The sequence below is a fragment of the Corticium candelabrum genome, chromosome 14 (assembly GCF_963422355.1).
Source record: "Corticium candelabrum chromosome 14, ooCorCand1.1, whole genome shotgun sequence".
Classification (NCBI taxonomy): Eukaryota; Metazoa; Porifera; class Homoscleromorpha; order Homosclerophorida; family Plakinidae; genus Corticium; species Corticium candelabrum.
The window spans coordinates 6,754,499-6,776,478 of record NC_085098.1 but is presented as its reverse complement, the minus strand read 5'-3'; the positions used below and the strand labels follow the sequence as shown (position 1 = coordinate 6,776,478).

Genomic DNA, 21,980 nt, shown 5'->3' with positions numbered 1-21,980 from the left:
TCAACCACGGTTTAATAAAATTATAGTTAGTTGTGCCGATCTAATCCAATTTGTAACACGTACAATAGCGCCGCTACGCTAGACTCAAATCAGCAAACAAAACAAAACAAACCAGACTTCTCTAGCGACTGCTCTTTGCTATTTCTGTGCCAGATCAATCCAAATCCGCCGTGATTATGAAACGCATACAATATCTTCTCCTTGAACAGCACGGCGTTATTGTAATGTGTGGTTGGCAACGTCGACTGCAACGCGCACGTAGATGCTGTTGGAAATTGAGATATTGGACAGAAGTAGAGTGACGCTGGACATTCGAATCCTCCTGCAGGAACTTCTTCCGCACCGGTAATAAAGCTTAGCACTCGATTAAGTGTTACTTCTGGGATGCCTGCGTCTGCAAAAAGAGCACCGAAATAACAACAAAGAATTGCACTTACGTGCTCTTGTTTTCTGTACATGACGCAAATACTGTGATGCGTCACTGTGACAACACCGTACCTTCTGCCTCATGTAAGAGATCAAGAGATAGCATGTACGTCGCTTCTTCTTTCTCCCGTTCCACATACCTGAAAAGTGCTTCGTAGCAAACAGGTTCCTGATAGTTTCTATCGATAACATAACCAGATGATTAAATGCTATCTGGCAATGTTAACCACTATATATAGAACGTACACTTACCGGCAGTCAATGCATGCAACTCGATTGCCAAACACGAAGAGAGGTTCTAGAATCTGCGGATGCTTTCTCATTGCATCCAGCAAACCTAGAGTTGCAAGACCGGATTTGAGTTGGTCGAGCACTACTTTGCTACGATACAATGTGTGCATCATTAATGTCTTGGCGACTTCCGTTTTGTTCTCAAGATTGATCTGGGATACAGGCTTGTGTAGCCAGCCTCAATTAGTACATCTATTCCGCTTGAGCAAATATCTTGTAACGCGCTGTCATCTGCGACCACTTCAATCTGCGAAATCATTATCCACAATTAGGAGTTCCTTAATCAATTCAAACAACCAGATTACTTGCGCAATTAGACACATGTGACTTCAAACCGGACGCTGCATGGCATAGATCCACTAAGTATAACAACTACATGTACTGCATGTAAAGACTCACTCAAGTCTTGAAGTCAATATATATATATATATATATATATATATATATATATATATATATATATATACACACACACACACTGACCAAGTCATTTGCGTATAGTATAGCTATAGTTTGAACATTATACATTATACAAACAATCCTAAGGACGTATTACTTAAACATGACCTTCGTTAAAAAGTTTCTGAGTGTGTTAGATATACTACGTTCCAACATTTTGTGACTAGGTGTTCTGTACGCCTGGATTACTTATTTTGTGACAGAATTGTGGCATGTTTGCTACATCACGCCACATTCTCATTTTGGATTTTTGAGAACATTTCTAATTGTGCATTTCCTATTGTATGTTACTCTAATACATATGCTCTCTGCAAGTTATTGAACTGTAGATTATACGTATTAGACGTATATATCTATTGCACATTGATCCGAAATGGCGCAAACGTATATATATGCACAATGCACACATGCAGTACCTGTTTCAACATTTCTCTAGTTTCCGAACTGGGCACATCAGCATATCTCCACTTTAATATCTGTCGTTTCTTTTCCGCACAAGTACTCATACACAGGTGGAGCACAAAACGAAAAACCAATACTGCCTTGCACGATGCTCATGGCCATCAGTTGGCCAACATGACAGAATTTCTTGTTCTAAACATAGATCAAGTGTATTCTTCATAAACTGCGTGCACGACTTGAACGATACCAAGTAGAATGAAAATGTCAATCTATTTGAGAGTATATATACATATATACACACATATATATATATATATATATGCATTTTCTGAACAGCAATTAGCACATGCAATACACTATAAGACTGCTGTAATTCTTAAATTATTTAATAGACCATACAAACGTGCCGTTTTTACCTGAAGTTCAATGCCATCGTGTCTTAACACACAGCGATTATCCTCCCCTTCAAATAGAAAGCACTGTATTTGTCTCGAAAGTAAGGTAAAAAATTCCCTTTTTGGTCCTCCACCGTCTTCCCCTGCTTCTCCTAGAAACTCAACCTTTAAAAATAATACGTTTTATAACATGGAAACCTACTGTACAAAATGTACTGTTGTACTTTTATAGTGTGGTTTAGTGGGAACCCTTTCCGACTGACACAGCACAAAGTGTCCTGCAGTACATGCGAACGTCTTAAAGGTATGGTCACTTCCTCTAGCTCTAAGTTGCTGCGTAGCATTGCCAAAACATAGGGCAATGTCTCAGCGTCTGACAAATTGCTGAAGGTAGGTAAACATGTGTAAGTTTACAGTCAAACTTTATTCTTGAATAGAAACTTACGTATCCGTTTCAGCCAAAGACTGGGCAAGTGCGTGAGAGATCATGGTGCTCTCAGTCTGAGCCTCATCATTCAACTATTTCAAAAGAAGCTATATATACTCACTTCCAAATACATTAATTAAACTCGACACAGTAGAAAACGGTCGTATATCTGCTAGCGGGTGTGCAAGCATGGGTGCATGTACAAACATATACTGGCGGATGAACTTCCATGCATGTGCTCCGGCCTGCATGTAGAAAGCTGATACCTATAGACTAGATACACCACTATAAAGGGGTGATCTAGCATAAATTTACCAACGTATACTCTGACATGCGAGTATCCCTTGTGTCTAATGTGCAAGTAAAAGCGGTGGTTTGCCGTACTTCGTTGTTTGTGTCCTCAACCGAAGGCTGCTGAATGTCTTCTTTATCATCGTCAGACGAAACGGTTACTAGAGCAACCTTTGGGGCTCTATCCTCAAAGTCGGAATCACTCGAAAGGTGGCTCTCCTCAGAACTAAACATGAGCATACGGTATGTATACAAGTGTACAGTCAAAATTACAAAACTCATGCAATGCATACAAAGAAGCTCGTTTAGAGAAGAAAAGATGCAATGATGTTTGTATGTCTAGCTGTTTGTCATTGTTGTAAGGTACGGTTAATATAAAAATATTGGCAGCAATTTATCATGTAGTTTGTTGTTACAAGGTCAGTTTCTTAAGTCATCCACCTGTCACTTTGCTTTCCTATTTGTCTCTGCTTCCCTTTATGTTTGTTTGACAAATTGGCAGTCTGTCTGTCTGTCTGTCTGTCTGTCTGTCTGTCTGTCTGTCTGTCTGTCTGTCTGTCTGTCTGTTTGTCTGTCGATTACAGCTGTGACAAAAAGAGTTTGAACTGCGCTTTACAGACAGATAACAAAAAATATATACAGAAAGACCATATCCATGTAACAAGACTCTTAGATTTTAACATTGAAATTATCAAGTTCATTAATTAATGTTTTCTATAGCTAAAACTTAGTGACTGACTACTGCTCTACGTTTTGGATAATGTAATTATGGTTTAAAGCGTAATCAAATCTGTATTTACCCGACGCGTGAAACGCTAGGGATAGTAGTGCAGTCAGGTCACGTGACGTGCGACTGAGTCGACCGACCGTGTGTCTCCGCTGGTATGTTAGCGGGTGTTGGTCACGCTCGCGCCATGAATAGTCCAGTCTCTTCTCAGCTTGAATGACAACTTCAGAATGACAACTCCAATAATCAAGCGGAGGGTTTGCACTTAGTGCGGTTCATTTATTCTATCAGTTCGCTTTCCGGGATATCGATCATCGAAGTTTTTGTTGGACACTGAACGCAACGTCGCCTAGGGTGGTCTACATGCTAGAATGTCTAGTGACAGTCATTATACAGTCTGTCATGATATAACAAAACAAAACACAGACTATCTTTTAATTACTGCTCAACCTCTAATTACTATACTGTTTTAACAGTCTTAACATGCAATTTTATAGAACAATGCTTTCTAATTAATTAATTAGAGGAAATTTGAATATGCTTTCAAAAACAGTTAGTTTGTTCTCGGAGTGAGCTTACACATCTCTACTAGAGCCATTGAAGTACAATGGAGCATAGTTAAGTTCGCAAGTAAATAACATAAAGCGCATTAAATAAGTAATCCCACCTCATTTAAATAAAAAGCTCTAGAGCACGTACCTATTATCATATATAAATAAATACTCCATAAATATTCCATATTTAGCATTGGTATCTGTATATTCCATATTTAGCATTGGTATCTGTATATTCCATATTTAGCATTGGCATCTGTATATTCCATATTTAGCATCGGCATCTGTATCTAAATAAACGTGTGTACATACCCAAACCGCGGCTGTCAGCAAATTCATCTTCGACAACTGGAAACCGATCATTTTCAGTCACACGCTGTACTCTAGACAATTGTGGTCTATGTAGATACAATCAAGTAATGTGTCTCAATCCTGTTCTAATCTAGTACAGTTCAAACCAAACCAGCTACATGGTTTTGCGGTTCACCACATTGTTACGTATAGGTAGCTACGCTAACAGTAAGAATATGTCTACTGCCTTACCACTTGCAGAATCAACTGCGGTCTGCAGGTGATGGGGTCTCGAGAACAAGATCAATAGAATTACAAGAATGAATGAATGAATGAACCAGATAGGTATTGGCAGTGTCTTGACCTCATCTGCGTCATTTCCGGCACGAGAACGTGAATCGTGAATCTTTTCACACCCACAATTTAGGCCACCCGATCAACTGCGTCTGATGGATTGCACGAGTGAGCTCATGATTTACAAGGAGAGAGGCTTCATCAGATGCTCGAAGATCGTGCGATTTCCTTTACCCAATGAGCTTCCATGCATGCGCATGCCATGCATGCAGCTGCATGCCCAGAGAATGGTGGCGGTGTAGCCTTGAAATTGTCACGTATACATATTATCTTCCGCTAATTGATAGCCTCATTTCCTGCGTGAACGCCTGCCATTCATTATTTGAACTTACAACAAAACCGCAAGGTTAACTTGCCGGATGCGATTGCATAAGTGCACTCATCATGATGTGATATATAAAGAGAGGAAGACCTCATCAACTCTATCAGACTGTATACGAGCTGGTGAATGTCAATCATGTCTACTCTATCTCTTACTATTGGGCTTTTTGCTGCAATGATGCTTCTTGTTGGCGTTGATGCTGCTTCTCTGTCGTTTGCGGATCGCTGCAGGTTGTCTCCTCACTTTGCTCAACTGTTTGGTGCCCGTTGTGATCCCCACCTTGTTAAAAAACAAGACTGCGAAGTGGGAGAGTGGAGTACATGGGGGGCAGTGACCAAAGACTCTCAAGGAGTTTGCACGCAAAGCAGAGAAAGGAAAATAAACGTTCTTCCCAGAAACGGAGGACGTCCGTGCCCTAGTTTGAACGAAAAGAAAACCCTAGAATGTAAAGAAATGTAACGTTGTTGGTAGTGACAATGTCTAATTAATAATGATGTACATGTATGTTGTTCTAGGTGTTACTAAAGCTGGACAAGCAAAACAACTGCTGAATATTCTGAAATCAGGTTTGGGAGGATTTGGATCATTTAGCCCTGGTTTAGGTAGACCAGTAGGTATTATTCACAAACAAGTATTTCATAGTGTGAACGTCACACTACCAAAAATAGTTGGACTAAAGGGACAACACAAACGTGCTATACCTTGTCCTGGTGATCGTGACATTGTAATAATTGTTGACTCATCCGGTAGTGTGGACAACTCAGAGTTCACTTCTGCTCTTAATGATTTGAGTGAGCTCATTCCTCTGCTCTGTGGATATCAACCTGGTCTGATAACACAGTGCCAAGCCTACAGACTGGCCATGATAACCTATGGAAACTCACCAAGACTCACATTTGATTTGGATGACAATCTGAGCAGGCACACAAACCAAATAAATGTTCAGAATGACATCAAAACAAAACCATATTACACAGATGGAGCGACAGCTACAGGTGATGCTCTCAAATTTGCATGGGATCGAGTTCTACAGGAATCTCATGGAATGAGACCAAACAGCAAGAAAACCATTCTTCTGTTGACTGATGGTCACTACAACCGTGGAACTCATAATCCAATCAATGTGGCAGAAGACTTGTTCCAAGCTTTCAATGACCAGTTGTCTATAGTGGCTTTGGGAATAGGAAATAATATTGACTACCAAGAGCTGATAGATATCACCAAACATTACAATCCTGCAAATCCGTTGGTCTTTCTCACGGAAACCTTTACCAGTTTTCATGACATTGTTGAGGAGATCAAGAGTCTTCTGACTGACGATCAAGCAATATGCTCTGCAGATGTTCTTGTCAAGAAACGCTAGTGACAACTACTAACTAAGGAAGTGACAATTTGAACTTTTTTGTGTGTTGCATAATGTACAACAGTATAAATTTGTGGTTGCAGTTTTAATTACAAAAATATAGTAAACTGAAAACATTTTGACAAATTTTTGCTTTGCGAGAACTTACAGCCTGAAAAACTGATACAAATATAATTACAATTATTACACGTAGCCACCAAGTGTACAGTACCGTACATCTGTGACAATTCTACGACAATTCTATGAATCTTTGATGCACACTGAGAGTGGAAAACACTCACAAACTACTAAATAGAAATTTTATCTAGTACGTCAACTATGTAATATAAATGAGATACAAGCCATATTAGAAACACCAACAAGCCTGCACAAATGTGAAACACAGCAACAAAGTTCATATCAGGTTTGCTACTTGAAGAAGTGCTACCCTCGTCTGCTAGTGTAGCGATCTGTAACGATCTGTATTGTTTCTTTGGCACACAGCGTGAACACAACACAACTCCTTGTTTAGTGCTTGCTAACCGCTACACGTGTTCCTCTGAACACGTGACTATACGTCACACTGCTAATTACGAAACAGTCTCGTTACATCCCCCTTTCTTTAAAATTGTAACACAACTCAATCAGTTTATAACTCGTAGGCTGTACCATACCAACGTTACGATGTTAAGACATGTCGTAGTCTCTGTATTTCCGAGGTATCTTGACTGTTCTAACGCGTGCGGTTTTCTTGTTGTCTGGGACTGTCTGGACAGTCATTGGCGGCGGTGTGTGGATCGGTACGGTCGCCTGTTTTGATGTTGTGTCATCACGTCTGTCTGGTACAACGTCATCGTTGTCTGGTTCGTCATCATCGTCTTCTTCTGAGTCATCACTCACCAGTGGGCTTGGTCTACAATCTTCTTCGGTGGTTCTGAGTTGACGATGGTTCCGTCGGTATTGTCTACCTCCTGATTCGACTATGTACGACCGGTGTCCTGCTGGTCTTTTAAACACTGCCAGCGACCATGTTGTTTCACCAGGTTTTTTCATTTTCACGTTTTGGCCTGGTGCAAGCGGTGGCAGGCTCTTTGAGACTTTGTCGTAGTTCCACGCGTGGCGTTGCTTGGCTCTGTGTAGTTTGTCTGAGACGTCTGTGCCCTTCAGTGCTGTAGGTTGCAACAGTTTTGGTGATATGAGTATCTGCGTTCTCGTCCGTCTCCCGAACAATCGTTGAGCTGGGGATGAGCCAATGCTTTCGGATGGTGTGTTGCGGAAATCGAGGAGCGACATACAAACATCTTGGTTGGTCTCTTTCGCTTTCTTTAGAATGCTTTTGCAGGTCTTGACGGTATTCTCCACTTTGCCATTAGCTTGTGGGTATCTGGGAGATGTCGTAATGTGATGAAACTGCCATTGTGTAGCAAAACGCTCGAATTCACCACCGGCAAATTGCGGGCCATTGTCCGTGACTACGATCTCTGGAATGCCGTGTCTTGCAAATTGTCCCTTGACTTTGTGGATAACAGTGTTGGACAGAGTATCATTGAGTTTGTCGATCTCAAAAAAATTGGAATAGTAGTTGACAACAACTATGTAATTTGTGCTCTCCAAACTGAACAGATCTATGGCAACCTTTTGCCATGGTCTAGACGGAATTTCGTGTGGCTGTAGGGGCTCGCAGCATTGCTCCGGGCAATACGCAGCGCAAACGGAGCATCTCCGGACAAAATCCTTCAGTTCTGCATTCATGCCAGGCCAAAAGAGCGACTCTCTTGCACGTCTGAGGCAGCATTCCACTCCCAAGTGTGTATTGTGTAACTTACTGACCATACTGCCTCTTAGGAATATTGGTATAACTATACGGCCTCCCTTGAAAACTAAGTCATTCTGTACTGATATTTCATGGTGACACTGATGGAATGGTCTTGCTGCGACCGGTACGTCTATTGTCCGTGATGGCCATCCAGTACGAATCATCTCACTGATGCATTGCAGATCTTGATCTTCCTTTGTAGCTCGCCTGATTTCTTCCAATAACGGGTTGTCGATGGGGACGTCTTCCACCATATTGACTTCTTCAACCTGCAAACAGTGTTCTCTCTGCCAGTCTTTGGCGGTAACTGTACATTTCAAATACGCGCCGGAAAGAGCATCCGCTAGGTACATTTCTGACCCTTTTTTGTACGTGACTTGGATATCGTAGCGCTGAAGACGCATCAACATTTGTTGTAATTGTTTTGGCACATCCGCCATGGGCTTCCTAGTAATGTCTTCGAGTGGCTTGTGATCAGACTCTAGCGTTGTGTGTTTCGCATAGATGCATTGATCAAATCTCTCACAACCAAAAAGGATTGCCAAGAGCTCCTTCTCGATTTGTGCGTAATTTCTCTCACTTGTTGTCAGTGCTCTTGATGCGAAACAAACTGGTTTACCCTCCTGGAGTAGGATGGCTCCTAAACCAGTTGAGGAAGCATCGCATTGGATTGTGGTTTCCTTGTTGAAACCGTAGTGTGCTAGAACCGTCGTCGTTGTAGTCAGTCTTTTCACTTCCTCCCAAGCCTTTGCGTGTTCCTCTTGCCAATGCCATGCAACTCCTCTATGGTCTAGCTGACGAAAGACTTCACACACTTCAGATAAGCGTGGCAAAATTTTGAGATGTATGTAACCATTCCTAACGCTCGTTTCAGTGAGGTGGTATCAGTGGGCGTTGGCATGTGCACAATCGCTTCTACCTTGGATGGGTCTGGCTGCACTCCAAGAGCAGTTAGCTTGTGTCCCATGTATGGAATCTCAGTCAGCCTGAGCTTGACTTTGTCAGGGGTTAACTTCAAGTTCCTTTCCCTGCATCTGTCAAGAATGCTGACAGATTGCGATCACGACTCTCAGTCGCCTCCGACATTGTGTCTCCAAATCCAATAATAAGAAAGTCATCTGCAATGACTTCCACCCCATTCAGGCCCTCTATAATCTGATGCATATTCCGCTGCCATATCTCCGGTGCTGATGCTATGCCAAAAGGCATCCGCAACCATCTGTACCTGCCAAAGGCTGTTTGAAACGTGGTTAAGTAGCTTGACTTCTCATCCAGCTTTATCTGCCAAACCCACTCTTGGCATCTAGTACCGTAAACACTTTGGCCTTGATAAGCCGTGTGGCTACTTCCTCCATGGTGGGCATAGGGTAGCGGGACCTCTTCATTGCCTTGTTGAGCTCCTTGGGGTCCAAGCAGATCCGCACTTGACCGTTCTTCTTCCTTACTGTGACCATTGAGGATACCCTTTCTGTGGGCTCTGTCACCTGAGCGATGATGCCTTCCTCGGTCAGTCTGTCGAGCTCCTTCCTCACTGCTTCTCTCAACGGAGCTGGCGTCTTCCGTGGCGGGTTGACTGATGGAGTGGCCTCCTTGTGAAGTTCAATTGAGTACTCTCCTCGTAGACATCCAAGGTTTTCAAGCACGTCACTGTATCTTCTGAGGATCTCGTCTGTGCGTACTACTGTCAACCGGTCATTCTGCTTCTTGAGTGTTGACGAACTTTGAGAAGTGACGGTATCACAGTCCATAATCTTTACCAGACCCATTTGCTGGCTTGACTTGAGGCTTAGCAGAGGTGTCACTTTTCCCAGCACTACAGGGAAGTTGGCTTTGTATGCGTGTCCATTTCTTTCTATGATCAACCAAGCCGACCCCTTTGGACGTACTTGAGCTTTGTTTTGCATTACCAGTATCACATTGGTAGGTGTCACTTCTTTGAACTCCACGTTCAAAGAAGTCACGTTCTGCCGAGATTTTGGCGGCTTTCTCATAATAACGCCAATCGCGCTCGAAACGCTTCCAATTCTCACCCCACAGGTCGCGATCCTGGAGAATGAGTGGTTCGGGCGGTTTCGCAAAAGGTAACGCTGTAGCCATGTCGTTCAATCTTTCGTTGTGTCTGCTCGTCTACGCACCAAAGCAGCTCCACTCTGACACCATGTAACGATCTGTATTGTTTCTTTGGCACACAGCGTGAGCACAACTTCTAAGTTAGGAAACATGCAGCTGCTGCACACTTACTGGCACTTACTAGGAAAAATAATTAATTAACCGTGTATGGGGGCAATTGTTTTGGGGGTAGAGAAGTTTACGCGTGTAACCTGAATTTTGGCAAAGCAAGCAAGACAAATTGTAAAACGTATTGGAATAGATTTACCTACACATTTAGCAGCAGTAGACACGTTTCCTCGTAGCCTCGCACTACATCCGGGACTGCAATCCACAGAAACATTGGAATGCAATAGGCTTTTCTAGAATGGCGGCATCCACGCTCTCGTGGTACAACCATACCGTACAGTGGACCTGCGTATAATACCGTCCACATCCGTCTATCGAGTCGTCCACACCTTACATGTGTACTGTAACTCGAGTGCATGCGCACCTCAATTGATAGCCTCGTACCCAGGCCCTCTTGCGCGCCCGAAGTGTATGTTGTCTTTGCATGTGCGCATAAATTACCCCGAAATATTAAATCGGCGTCATTTATGCACGTATGCGGAACCGACGTTGTTTAGAATCTTAAGCCGATAATGTCGCGCGCAACTGTTGAACGGACAGCGAAACAGCTTCCGTGCGTGGATGAAGCCAACTAGAGGATTCTAGACCTTGTTTTTGTGGCAGTGTCGAGTTTGTACTGCAGTCAGACTGTTTACAGTGTTTGCTTAGCGAGAAGGACTGCAGCAGAAGCTGCAGCTTATTTTGGGAATTTCTATTTGTACGACAGACAGTCCGACGTCTTCTGTAACGAACGCGCGGTCTGTACTGGCTTACACAACGGGGATGAGGAAAGAGACAAAAGTATATTGCGTACCTTAACTATATACCTATGTAACACGTGACTATAATCTAATTATATACACTTATAACGCGCGCTACATAACCGTCCTTCCTAGTGTTAATGTCCTCATTAGCAGACTAAACTTCTAACAAAACACCAAACACTTAATTAAAAGAAAAAAACGAACTGTGGTGTTCAAAACTCGTAGTCCGCAAATCTTGAAGGAGTCTTCCCTGCTGTGGCACGTTGACGTCTACGAGTTGACATAAACTTTGCTCGTCCTTCTTCTCTTCCTCGGAATCCTCGTTTGCTTGGGCGACAAACCTGATTTTCGCAACAGAGAGTGTAATAAGACCAACGATCCCAGTTCAAAATTGACCGAATCATGCTTGAGATCGTAAAAGCGCTTTCGTGTGGAATCTGCCTTTTCTTGGTGACACCTGGCGGTATCAAATGCGTCCTTGATGTTCTTCGTAAGGGCTAGACCATACTGGTGTAAGTCCTCAACGAAACTCTGTGGGGGACTGGCTAAAAAGTCAGTAGGAAGCTAAGGATCTCTTCCGTGAACAAGATAAAACGGAGTGTTACCGATGGCGTCCACGAAGCTCGTGCGATAGGCAAACGCGATAGCTTCAACATAGTCGTCCCAATCATCTTGATGATCGCTAAAGGAGAACTCTCACCAAATACTAAAACTTGTTGAAAGAAAGATACAAGGCCTGGTATCTTCCTGCAGGAAACCTACGGTCCAGACAGCCACAGAAGCAGAGAATCGGCAACGAGTTGTTCAGACGATTCCCCGTATGTACGCAAAGTCTTACTCTCTCGAAGCAACTACTTTAGGTTTTGGTTAATAAATCACAACTTGACACCATATGTCTCACAACCCTTACTTTGAAATGTGCACAGATATCGGTCTTCCTTGCTAACCAACAATCAGAGTTACGCATACGCCACATACGGGTACTAAACACGCCTACGCAGGTAATTTCGATGCTTTATTTCTTCGTTACGGAAAACTCTTGCAGTAAACGGTTGCAAAGGGTTGTGTCATAAAGTGACAGCTTTCATCTGAGAGATAGTTGATTTTGGTGTGAGTTCTCTTTTAACGTAGGCTGATAAGGCAGAAGCGATATATCGGTTTAGTCGTTCAACTTGTCCGTTGGTTTGAGGGTGATACGCGCTGGAAAATACCTTCTTGATGCCCAAGCGTTCAGCCATACGTTTAAATAAGGTGGACATAAATTGCGACCCCCTATCCGACAAGAGCGTTGTGGGATATCCGTGGCAAAGAACAATGCGGTCCACAACGGCATCAGCGACAGTACTAGCGGTAATGTCTGGCACGGGTGCAAGCTCGACCCATCTGGAAAATCGGCCGACCATCACGACGATGTAACGATTGCCAGTGACAGTACGTGGTAGCGGTCCGAAAATGTCGACTCCGACTACTTCGAATGGGCAAGTAGCGCTGAACAACTGCAATTTTCCAGATCGGGACGGTTTGGGAGTCTTCTTTGACTAGCATTCCATACAGGAACGTACAAAATCTTTCACGTCCTGTCCGAGACCCTTCCAGTAATATTGAGACCGCACCCGATGATATGTCTTCTTGCGTCCAAGATGCCCAGACATGGGTAGATCGTGGAGCGCTTTCATGACTTCTGAGCGACTAGCGGAAGGGAGGATAGGAACGTAATGTCTACGACCGTTGAGTACCGATTTGTGCATCAGCAATCCAGTGTTTTCATCAACGGAAATTGTGCCCGTGTCTCTTAAAGTTTCCCTAACTTCGGGGGATCTGTCTTCTTGTGCACGCTGTTCTCGAGACTTCAAGTAACCTATGACCTCACCGAGGAGAGGGTCGGACTCCTGTTGCTCACGTAGCTGATCTTTATCAGGTAATTCAATTAGGTTCTCAGTGACAGCTAAGAGTGGGACCGTAGAAGAATTCGACGCAACAGTAGGCAGTCGTGACAACGCGTCAGCATTTCCATTAGATTTTCCCGGTTTGTCAGTTATAACAAAATCAAATCCTTGTAAACGTAAGACCCAGCGTGCGAGGCGACCCGTCTGGTGCTTCCCTGACATCAACCACCGCAAGTTGGCGTGGTCGGTTTCTACTGCAAAGCGCTGACCAGACAAGTATTTTCGAAATTTTTCGCATCCCCAGACGATGGCAAGCGGCTCCTTTTCCCTCTTGTCGAACTTTCTTTCCGCCTCAGTCAGATGGCGGCTAGCATAGCATAATACTTTTTCGGTACATGCGTCGTCAGAAACTTGAGCCAGAATTGCCGCTATTGCATAATCCGAAGCATCTGTTTGTAACCCGAATGGCTTGTCCCAATCAGGGTGAACCAGTAAAGGGGGAGACGTCAAACATGCTTTCAAATGTTCGAACGCTTGTTGATGTCTTTCGTCCCACTGAAATGGCGTGTCATCACGAAGTAGCCGAGTCAGAGGAGAAGCGACTAAAGCGTACGAGCGAACGAATCGGCGGTAATACGCTGTCAAGCTAAGAAATGACCCGAGTTGGGACTTGGTCTTTGGAACGGCCAGGTCACGAACAGCACGAATCTTTTCAGGATCGGGTAGGAGACCGTCCGAAGTCACGAGATATCCCAGATACCGAAGCTGTTGCTGAGAGAAATTGCATTTCTCTGTCTTTAATTTAAGATTGTATTTTTGAAATCGTTGGAAGAGAGATTCGAGATGTGTCAAGTGTGTCGCAAATCAGAAGAGAAGATCAGGACGTCATCGAGATAAACAATGCAAGTCTGCCATTTAAGACCAGCAAGCACGGCATCCATCGCTCTTTGAAACGTACTAGGGGCGTTACACAACCCGAAAGGCATTACGGTGAATTCAAATAGACCAACCGGAATGATGAATGCGGTCTTTTCAATGTCTTCTGGCGCTACAGGTAGCTGCCAGTAGCCTGACTGAAGATCGAGGCACGTAAAATATTGATGGCCTGCGAGCAGATCTAGACTATCATCCACACGTGGGATCGGATATCTGTCTTTCTTTGCCAATTCGTTGACTTTACGGTAATCAACGCAGAACCTCTTTGAACCGTCTTTTTTGTTAACGAGAATTACGGGACTGGCCCACGGAGATCTAGAGTCTCTGACAATTCCTTGCTTCAGCATAGTTTCTATCTGACTTTGTACGTTCTCTCTGTCCGATGGAGACAATCGATACGGCATCTGGTTGACAGGCGCATAGTCATCGGTATCAATTTTGTAGTGCGCAATAGTTGTTCTTCCCATATCATCAGAATTGTGCGCGAAAACCGAAGAATACTTATCAATCAAAGCTGACAACCTCGCCATTTGATCGACATCCAGAGTTGTATTGGCAACGACAGACGTGCTAGGTTTAAAACCGGAAGTGGTTTGTAAGCGGACATCCTGAGACTCACGAACGGAGCCTAACGAATGTACGTTTCTCATGAAGTGTTTATCAGTGGTATCTAAAACGACAGCAGGTCGATTTTGAGATGTGAACGCGCATATCCTGCCTGTGGCCTCGTTGAACCCAGAAAGAGTCAGTCCACTCTTCTCGGCGACGACACCGACGATTGATAACTTTACCTTGCTCGACGGAGAAACCCATAGCGTGACCGTTCCATCTTACTAATCGAGTACCGCATTAACGTCTCGTAAGAAATCTGACCCAAGAAGGACCGGAAAGGCAAAGTCGCGAACAACAGTAAACGGATGTGATACCCGTACGTCGCCAATAGTTAAGGAAAGAACTACAGTACCAACTAGTGTAAGTTTACCACCGTTAGCAGCAACCGACGTCTTCCGGTCAACAGACACGACCCGTTCCTGAACGTCGTCAAGACTGTCGACAAAGTGGTCAGAAACGATTGAAGTAACAGCTCCCGAATCGAGAACGCAACCGACTGGCTGAGTGCCTTCTACAACTAGATTGCAAGTAGGAATGGCGTTGGAAGATGTATGACCTACGGCGGCATGATCACACTGAACGGAGTTAACTATCTGACCACTAGAGTCATTATCATGAGCGATTGAAGCGGTGACGACTGAAGTAGACACCGGACGAGTGGGGGCATCGTCTTTAGCAAGTCGTTTCCTACATTCTGCAATACGGTGTCCAAACTTTTTACAATAATGACATTGACCACGAAATGCTCTAGAGGCGGTTTGGTGACCGGAAGCAGAAGCAGATAACTGCGGGTTCGTGCTTTGGCGAAACCCAGATTGAGGTTGAGATTGTGATTGCAAAAGTTTTAGAACCGCACCCTGTTCAGCAATAATTTGCGAGACACAAGTTGCTGAAGCAATTGACTACTAGACGAAACCGCAGACGAAACAGCCAGTGATGCAACGTACGATCCGCCATCTGGTGGTGGGTTAGACGATATACGCGACCGATGAACAGCAGCAGATGGTACTGTGGAAGACATCTGATCGACCGCAAAACAAGAAACATCCGACTCACGCCGACATTGTTGACGCTTCCAAATACGCTCAGCTTTCTCCGCACTGCGAAACGCGTCGGTCAGTTTTGTAGGCAAGTCCCTTTCTAGTTCTGTCTGTAAGTCAGGTCTTAAGCCCTCTTGAAACCATGCAACTACCGTTAAGTCAGGCAGCGGATTACCTAAAGCTTCTTGTAGTTGTAGCAGAGTTCTAGGGAATCTCGAACAGTAGGCGGTGACTGTTTCTGCTGCTCCTTGTCTGATCGACATCAGCTTCCTATTCCAATGCAGAGCTGGGTTCTTCGGAGCAAATTGTTCTTTTAATTAAAAACGTACGAAACGTGTCCCAAGTGAGCAAATCGGAGGCATCATAAGTGGACATGTGGCTGCGGTACTCTGTACGAGCTCGGCCAGCTAGAGCGACGACCACGCGACGCATCTTCTCTTCCGACGTCCACTGCTCCATTTGACCCACGCTGTCTACATGGAACAGCCATCCGTCTAGGTCTTTGCCTTCATCGCCCCAAAATTTGTCGAGTTGGACGGGAACCAAATAGCGTCGGTGGGAACTCGAACTGTCGCTGGGCTGATCATAAGACGAAGAGCGACCAGAATTCTCTTCAGCAATGACGGAGTCTTCGTACGACCGAGACTGTGATCTCCTTCCTTTGCGCGGCATTGCCAGACGGTTCTCCACCAAAATGTAACGAACGCGTGGTCTGTACTAGCTTACACAACGGGGATGAGGAAAGAGACAAAAGTATATTGCCTACCTTAATTAACTATATACCTATGTAACACGTGACTATAATTTAAATTACATACACTTATAACGCGGGCTACACTTCCACGCAGATCTTGCTCCGTGCATTCGAGCTGTAGCAGAAAATTGAAGTTGCAGGCACATGACAGCCAGGAGTGGTATATCTACGTCGAAAAAGCGGACAAAGAACATCACGGAAGCTGTTCGCTGTCATTGCAAGCGACACTATCAGCTCGAGATTCTAAACAACGTCGGTTCCACATGCGTGCATATATTATGCTGATTTTGAAGTAATTCATGCGCGCATGCGAAGGCAACGTGTACTAACAGGCCCAATTCTCCGGGTGCGCAAGAAGGCCTGGGTACGAGGCTACAGGTGGTAGTCTCGCGTAGCCAGACCCTACCCGCCATCATACTTCCGGCACGTACTTCGAGTTTTTTTGTAGACCGCTTGCTGTACAGTGTCTAGAATTTGTGGATGCTGAAGCTGTTTTATCATACTTTCGATTCTACGGGTACAGGTGTACCATTTTTCACGAGTTTTGACATCCACTCGATCCTCGACAAAACAGCCCCCTGCGAATCGCATGGTCTCATCGCATGGTCTCATCGCATGGTCTCATCGCATGGTCTCATCGCATGGTCTCATCGCATGGTCTCATCGCATGGTCTCATCGCATGGTCTCATCGCATGGTCTCATCGCATGGTCTCATCGCATGGTCTCATCGCATGGTCTCATCGCATGGTCTCATCGCATGGTCTCATCGCATGGTCTCATCGCATGGTCTCATCGCATGGTCTCATCGCATGGTCTCATCGCATGGTCTCATCGCATGGTCTCATCGCATGGTCTCATCGCATGGTCTCATCGCATGGTCTCATCGCATGGTCTCATCGCATGGTCTCATCGCATGGTCTCATCGCCTCATCTCATTTTCTAATTTTGACACAAATGGCACGCCATAGCTTGCCCTTCAATGGACTGATAGACAAAAACCTCAAGCCTTGATTCTAACTGAGACGTCAATTTTTCCAGGCTTGATACGCCTCTACGTAGCTATAGTATGGCAAACCGCGGCTGATAGATAGCTAGCCATGCAGCTTCGACAACTGAAAACCCATCAATTTCAGTTACTTTGTAGTAAAGGCAATTGTGGTTTATTTAGTGTGTCTCAGTCCTAACCTAGCTGTTACTAGGGCCTGTCGACACTAGACCACGCTACCTCCGCCTCATTTTCGATATCACGTGACTGATAGCTGATGTGTACGTGTGGCTTCTTTCTTGTAGAAAGCGTTGATACAGCGCCGTAAGGTGAGCGAGAACAAAGACGAGTGAGGAGTGCTAGATGTTCCGACTACACGCGTAGCATACGTGAGGGTAACGCCCACTATTTCTAATTGGATTCAGCCGATTGCGATCGAAACCACCTCGCCATCTGGATTGGCGATCGGATCGCGATCCAGTTGCCAGTGTGGACAGGCCTATAGTTCCAACCACATCAGCTAGACCGCGTGCAAGACTCTAGATATACCACACGGTTTTGCGGTTCCCCACATTGCTACAAACCAACGCAACAACGACAATACGCGACACAGACGAGATTGTTCCGTTCCGTAACGTCACGTCCGCTCACATCAAACGACAGCGGGCTAGTGTGAATGCCTTCACGCTCTGGTGATGTCTTCACGCTGTAGACGGTGCGGACCGTGACGAACAGGTTGACCACAGCGTCAAAACTGCAAGAGCAGAAATAAAACGGAGCGAATACATTCCAAATAATCTCATGTGAGTATTCCGTATAGTCTACTTCAACCACTTCCGCTTGTGGTTTTGAACGAATCCACATAATTTGAATGCGGCTTGACGCACTAAAAGTAAAAACGCCAAAATGCGCAATGAGTATTCGCTGTCAAGCCGCATCAATGCGGATTCGCTCAAACCACATAAACGGAGATGGTTTGAAGTGGATTCAATACGCATGCGGTTTAATGACTGCAAGTGGCACCACGCCTACCCACGTGAACGCAGCTCTTCATGTCGGTAGGCACTGGCAGCAGTAGATCTCCGTTCAGTCACACGCATTGTCCTTTTCACACCCACACGAAACCCCCAGATCAACTGTGCCCGGTGGGATTGCACGAGTGAGATGATACACGAAGATATCTAGAGGTGTAGCTACCCTGAGCTTCCATGCAGCTACATGCGGTAGTGGTGTAGACTTGGAGCCGTCACTTATCTTGCGATAAATTTTAATTGAGTGCCACATTTCCTGCGTGGACGCCTGCCGTTTATTTAAATTTTTTCAACAAAACCGCGAGGTCAACGTGCCGGATCCGAGATGCGCACGTGGCCTACTCATGATGTGATATAAAAAGAGGAAGACCTCATCGACTCTATCAGAGTGTGTACGAGCTGGTGAAGGTCGATCATGTCTACTCTATCTCTTACCATTGGGCTTCTTGCTGCAATGATGCTTCTTGGTGGCGTCCATGCTGCTTCTCTGTCATTTGCGGATCGATGTAGGTTGTCTCCTCAGTTTGCTCAGCTGTTTAGTGCCCGTTGTCATCCCTACCTTACCAAACAAGACTGCGAAGTGGGAGAGTGGAGTAACTGGGCATTGACCAAAGACTTCGAAGGAGTTTGCCAACGAAGCAGAGCAAGGAAAAGGACCGTTCTTCCCAGAAACGGAGGACGTCCGTGCCCTAGTTTGAAAGAAAAGAAAATTATAGAATGTAGAGAAATTTTGTTGATAGTGAAAATGTTTAATAATGATGGACATGTATGTTGTTTTAGGTGTTAGTGATGTTGGAAAAGCAAAACAACTGCTGAACATTCTGAAATCAGGTTTGGGAGGATTTGGATCATTTAGTCCTGGTTTAGGTGAACCACACTCTATCGTCATCAACAATGTACATCAAAATGTGACAACAGCAAACATGACACCAGCAATACCAGTTGGACAAAAAGGACAAAGTGGTCTAGCTGGTATCCAAAAACGTGCTATATCTTGTCCTGGTGATCGTGACATTATAATAATTGTTGACTCATCCGGTAGTGTGGACAACTCAGAGTTCACTTCTGCTCTTAATGATTTGAGTGAGCTCATTCCTCTGCTCTGTGGATATCAACCTGGTCTAATAGAAGAGTGCCAAGCCTACAGACTGGCCATGATAACCTATGGAAGCTCACCAACACTCACATTTGACTTGGATGACAATCTTAGCAGACACACAAACCAATCAAATGTTCAGAATGACATCAAAACAAAACCATATTACACAGATGGAGCGACAGCTACAGGTGATGCTCTCAAATTTGCATGGGATCGAGTTCTACAGGAATCTCATGGAATGAGACCAAACAGCAAGAAAACCATTCTTCTGTTGACTGATGGTCACTACAACCATGGAACTCATAATCCAATCAATGTGGCAGAAGACTTGTTCCAAGCTTTCAATGACCCTTTCAATAACCAGTTGTCTATAGTGGCTTTGGGTATAGGAAATAATATTGACTACAAAGAGCTGATAGATATTACCAAACATTACAATCCTGCAAATCCATTGGTCTTTCTCACAGAAACCTTTACCAGTTTCCATGACATTGTTGAAGAGATCAAGAGTCTTCTGACTGACGATCAAGCAACATGCTCTGCAGATGTTCTTGTCAAGAAACGCTAGTGACAACTACTAAGGAAATGACAGTTAAAATGTTTCTATGTGTTGTGAAATAAAAAAATAGACTTGAGATTTGATTACTGTATTATGTACAACAGTATAAATGTGTTTGTAGTTTTGATTACAAAAATATAGTAAATTGAAAACATTTTGACAAATTTGTTTTGCAAGAGAAAAATCTTAAAAACTTTGGCACACACATAATTACAATAATTAGTGTTACATGTAGTCATGGACCAAGTGTACAGTACAGTACTGCACGTCTGTAACAATTCTACGACAATCCTATGAATCTGAGTGGCAAACTCTCACAAACTAAACTAAAAATGAAAAGATGTATTTAATAAGTCAACTACGCAACAATTATAAAATACAAGTCACTAGAAACACTAACAAGCCTGCATGAATTTGAAACACAGCAACAAAGTTTATAGAACGTTTGCTTACATCTAAACAGTAACATATATTATAAGCCCAAATTAAAACGTGGGGAAAGGTAATTGACGCTGTAAATAGACAAATGTACACAGATCGTTTGCCTAGGATTAGCCTACAGACTGGTTTAGATTGATTAGTTCTTACTCTGTAAAAAAGTTTGCTTTTCCAATCTTCTGTTTTCACATTATTATTATCTATAGTAGACGTCATTCACTTACATCATGCACACAATTACAACACAAACAAATAAATAATAAATAGATGACGACCGTTTAGACACTAGATACACCCACACAAGAATGTACTGTAGACGAGACAAAGACTTGTCGGTCTAGTATAGTAGCAACATGCACGCAGACATCAGTGTCAAAATTAGACAATGAAATCATGCCATAAGACCATGAGAAAAAACGTATGAGTACTGTACCCGTCTGCAACGGCCAAGTTGGCACAATGTTGTTGTGACTTCCTGGAAGTATACGGGAGCTTTTGCGTTGGGATGTTGATGTCCCGTATGTGTATAGCTCGAACGAGTTTTCAAGATTTAACCACGGAATTTGCAGTCACTCGCTTTGTACGATGATCGGTTTTCAAGTAGCGCGCTTGGACGTTCAATTTCCTACGTAGTTAGATACTTCACGACAAGCCTCGGCTACATAGTCCGGGAATTCGAGTTCCTTCAGAGGCAGAGGCGGATCCAGACGGGGGAACTGGGGGAACGTGCCCCCTTCAGAAATACGTCTTCTGATTATTTTCGTCAGTCAGTGCATGAACTCAGATTATCCAGTCAATTTGCTTCAACTCGTGACCAAAGCTTCCTTACCAGAAAGGCTTTGCTGCAGTTTTACTTGTCTTCTGTAGTTCTAAACGAAGTCAAGATATCTATACATGTTTCTCGGAACAGAATTTAACACATCTGTCATCTTAATTTAATGGACGACTAAAGCAATTTCACATCACTTTTAATGAATGTGACGTCATACTATTCCTGATGGGTTTTTGTGCTCCCCCCCTTCGATCACGTTCTGGATCCGCCTCTGAAAGGACTCCTACTGTAGTGAAAACGAAGATGCATTCTACTTACAAACTAAACTCCCCAGCTGTAGCTCTGAAAACCACGTGGTTTGCCGGTTGTCGTAGCTACGTAGCACCACCCTAGGCTTCCACTAGAGCGGCAAACATACCTAAAACTAGCAGAGCAATATTGTCGATTGTAGAGAAGACAAGTACAACAATTCGTAAACTAGAGACTACGAACTAGACTATTGTGCAACCGACCTCTAGCTAACTAGTGGATCGACGTGATGTGATTTACTGCTAGCATCAGGAAGTGCTGGACTGGAGTGAGAGCAAATGGTCAACTGAACGACGTAGAATGAATGAGTACACGTAGACAAGTGGCGATGCGTCAGCTAGTGCAGTTGCTACACAAGTGTTGCTGGCTCGTTGTGGTCGAGTGGATCAAGTGACGTCATGATACACTATGACGTCAGGCTACCAACCAATCACGAACAAACGATAGATGACATGAGATAGAATGTCAGAAGTATACCCA

At 44.0% G+C, this 21,980-nt stretch overlaps 4 protein-coding genes across 6 annotated transcripts; 2 read left to right on the top strand and 2 right to left on the bottom strand.

Annotated features, from left to right (window-relative positions):
* Positions 1-4,346, bottom strand: LOC134190140 (uncharacterized). Of its 3 annotated transcripts, XR_009971593.1 has the most exons (8): positions 2,785-2,910; positions 2,419-2,492; positions 2,198-2,357; positions 1,995-2,138; positions 1,593-1,770; positions 679-964; positions 499-605; positions 1-394 (listed from the first exon to the last, which is right to left on the bottom strand). XR_009971593.1 is itself a non-coding variant. In XM_062658567.1 (6 exons), exons 4-6 carry the CDS (start codon positions 828-830, stop codon positions 90-92), a joined length of 564 nt encoding a protein of 187 aa, XP_062514551.1. In that variant the 5' UTR covers positions 831-995; positions 2,419-2,492; positions 2,785-2,917; positions 4,285-4,346; the 3' UTR covers positions 1-89. The 3 variants fall into 3 exon arrangements, 2 of the variants coding, with proteins under 2 accessions (XP_062514551.1, XP_062514552.1); XM_062658567.1 differs by lacking the exons at positions 1,593-1,770; positions 1,995-2,138; positions 2,198-2,357 and adding an exon at positions 4,285-4,346 and having other exon boundaries at positions 679-995; positions 2,785-2,917; XM_062658568.1 differs by lacking the exons at positions 1,593-1,770; positions 1,995-2,138; positions 2,198-2,357; positions 2,419-2,492; positions 2,785-2,910 and having other exon boundaries at positions 679-1,037.
* Positions 4,347-5,012: 666 nt separating this feature from the next.
* Positions 5,013-6,507, top strand: LOC134189848 (collagen alpha-1(XII) chain-like). The gene is made up of 2 exons (XM_062658242.1): positions 5,013-5,384; positions 5,455-6,507. The coding sequence occupies exons 1-2, from the start codon at positions 5,066-5,068 to the stop codon at positions 6,300-6,302; spliced, it is 1,167 nt and encodes a 388-aa protein (XP_062514226.1). The 5' UTR covers positions 5,013-5,065; the 3' UTR covers positions 6,303-6,507.
* A 9,308-nt stretch (positions 6,508-15,815) lies between these two features.
* Positions 15,816-16,267, bottom strand: LOC134190259 (uncharacterized). The gene has a single exon (XM_062658703.1). The coding sequence runs from the start codon at positions 16,222-16,224 to the stop codon at positions 15,823-15,825; it is 402 nt and encodes a 133-aa protein (XP_062514687.1). The 5' UTR covers positions 16,225-16,267; the 3' UTR covers positions 15,816-15,822.
* Positions 16,268-18,686: 2,419 nt separating this feature from the next.
* LOC134190159 (collagen alpha-1(XII) chain-like) lies at positions 18,687-20,145 on the top strand. Its single transcript, XM_062658590.1, has 2 exons — positions 18,687-19,042; positions 19,104-20,145. The coding sequence occupies exons 1-2, from the start codon at positions 18,739-18,741 to the stop codon at positions 19,988-19,990; spliced, it is 1,191 nt and encodes a 396-aa protein (XP_062514574.1). The 5' UTR covers positions 18,687-18,738; the 3' UTR covers positions 19,991-20,145.
* Positions 20,146-21,980: the final 1,835 nt, after the last annotated feature.

Bases quoted from the DNA above. Each gene is read 5' to 3' on its own strand.
- LOC134190140 (XM_062658567.1), bottom strand. From the start codon at position 830: ATGATGCACACATTGTATCGTAGCAAAGTAGTGCTCGACCAACTCAAA. The intron at 606-678 runs GTAAGTGTACGT...TGTTATCGATAG, and splicing joins GTTGCATGCATTGACTGCCG to AAACTATCAGGAACCTGTTT. The intron at 395-498 runs GTACGGTGTTGT...CTCTTTTTGCAG, and splicing joins TCTCTTACATGAGGCAGAAG to ACGCAGGCATCCCAGAAGTA.
- LOC134189848 (XM_062658242.1), top strand. From the start codon at position 5,066: ATGTCAATCATGTCTACTCTATCTCTTACTATTGGGCTTTTTGCTGCA. The intron at 5,385-5,454 runs GTAAAGAAATGT...ATGTTGTTCTAG, and splicing joins CGAAAAGAAAACCCTAGAAT to GTGTTACTAAAGCTGGACAA.
- LOC134190259 (XM_062658703.1), bottom strand. From the start codon at position 16,224: ATGCCGCGCAAAGGAAGGAGATCACAGTCTCGGTCGTACGAAGACTCC.
- LOC134190159 (XM_062658590.1), top strand. From the start codon at position 18,739: ATGTCTACTCTATCTCTTACCATTGGGCTTCTTGCTGCAATGATGCTT. The intron at 19,043-19,103 runs GTAGAGAAATTT...ATGTTGTTTTAG, and splicing joins AGAAAAGAAAATTATAGAAT to GTGTTAGTGATGTTGGAAAA.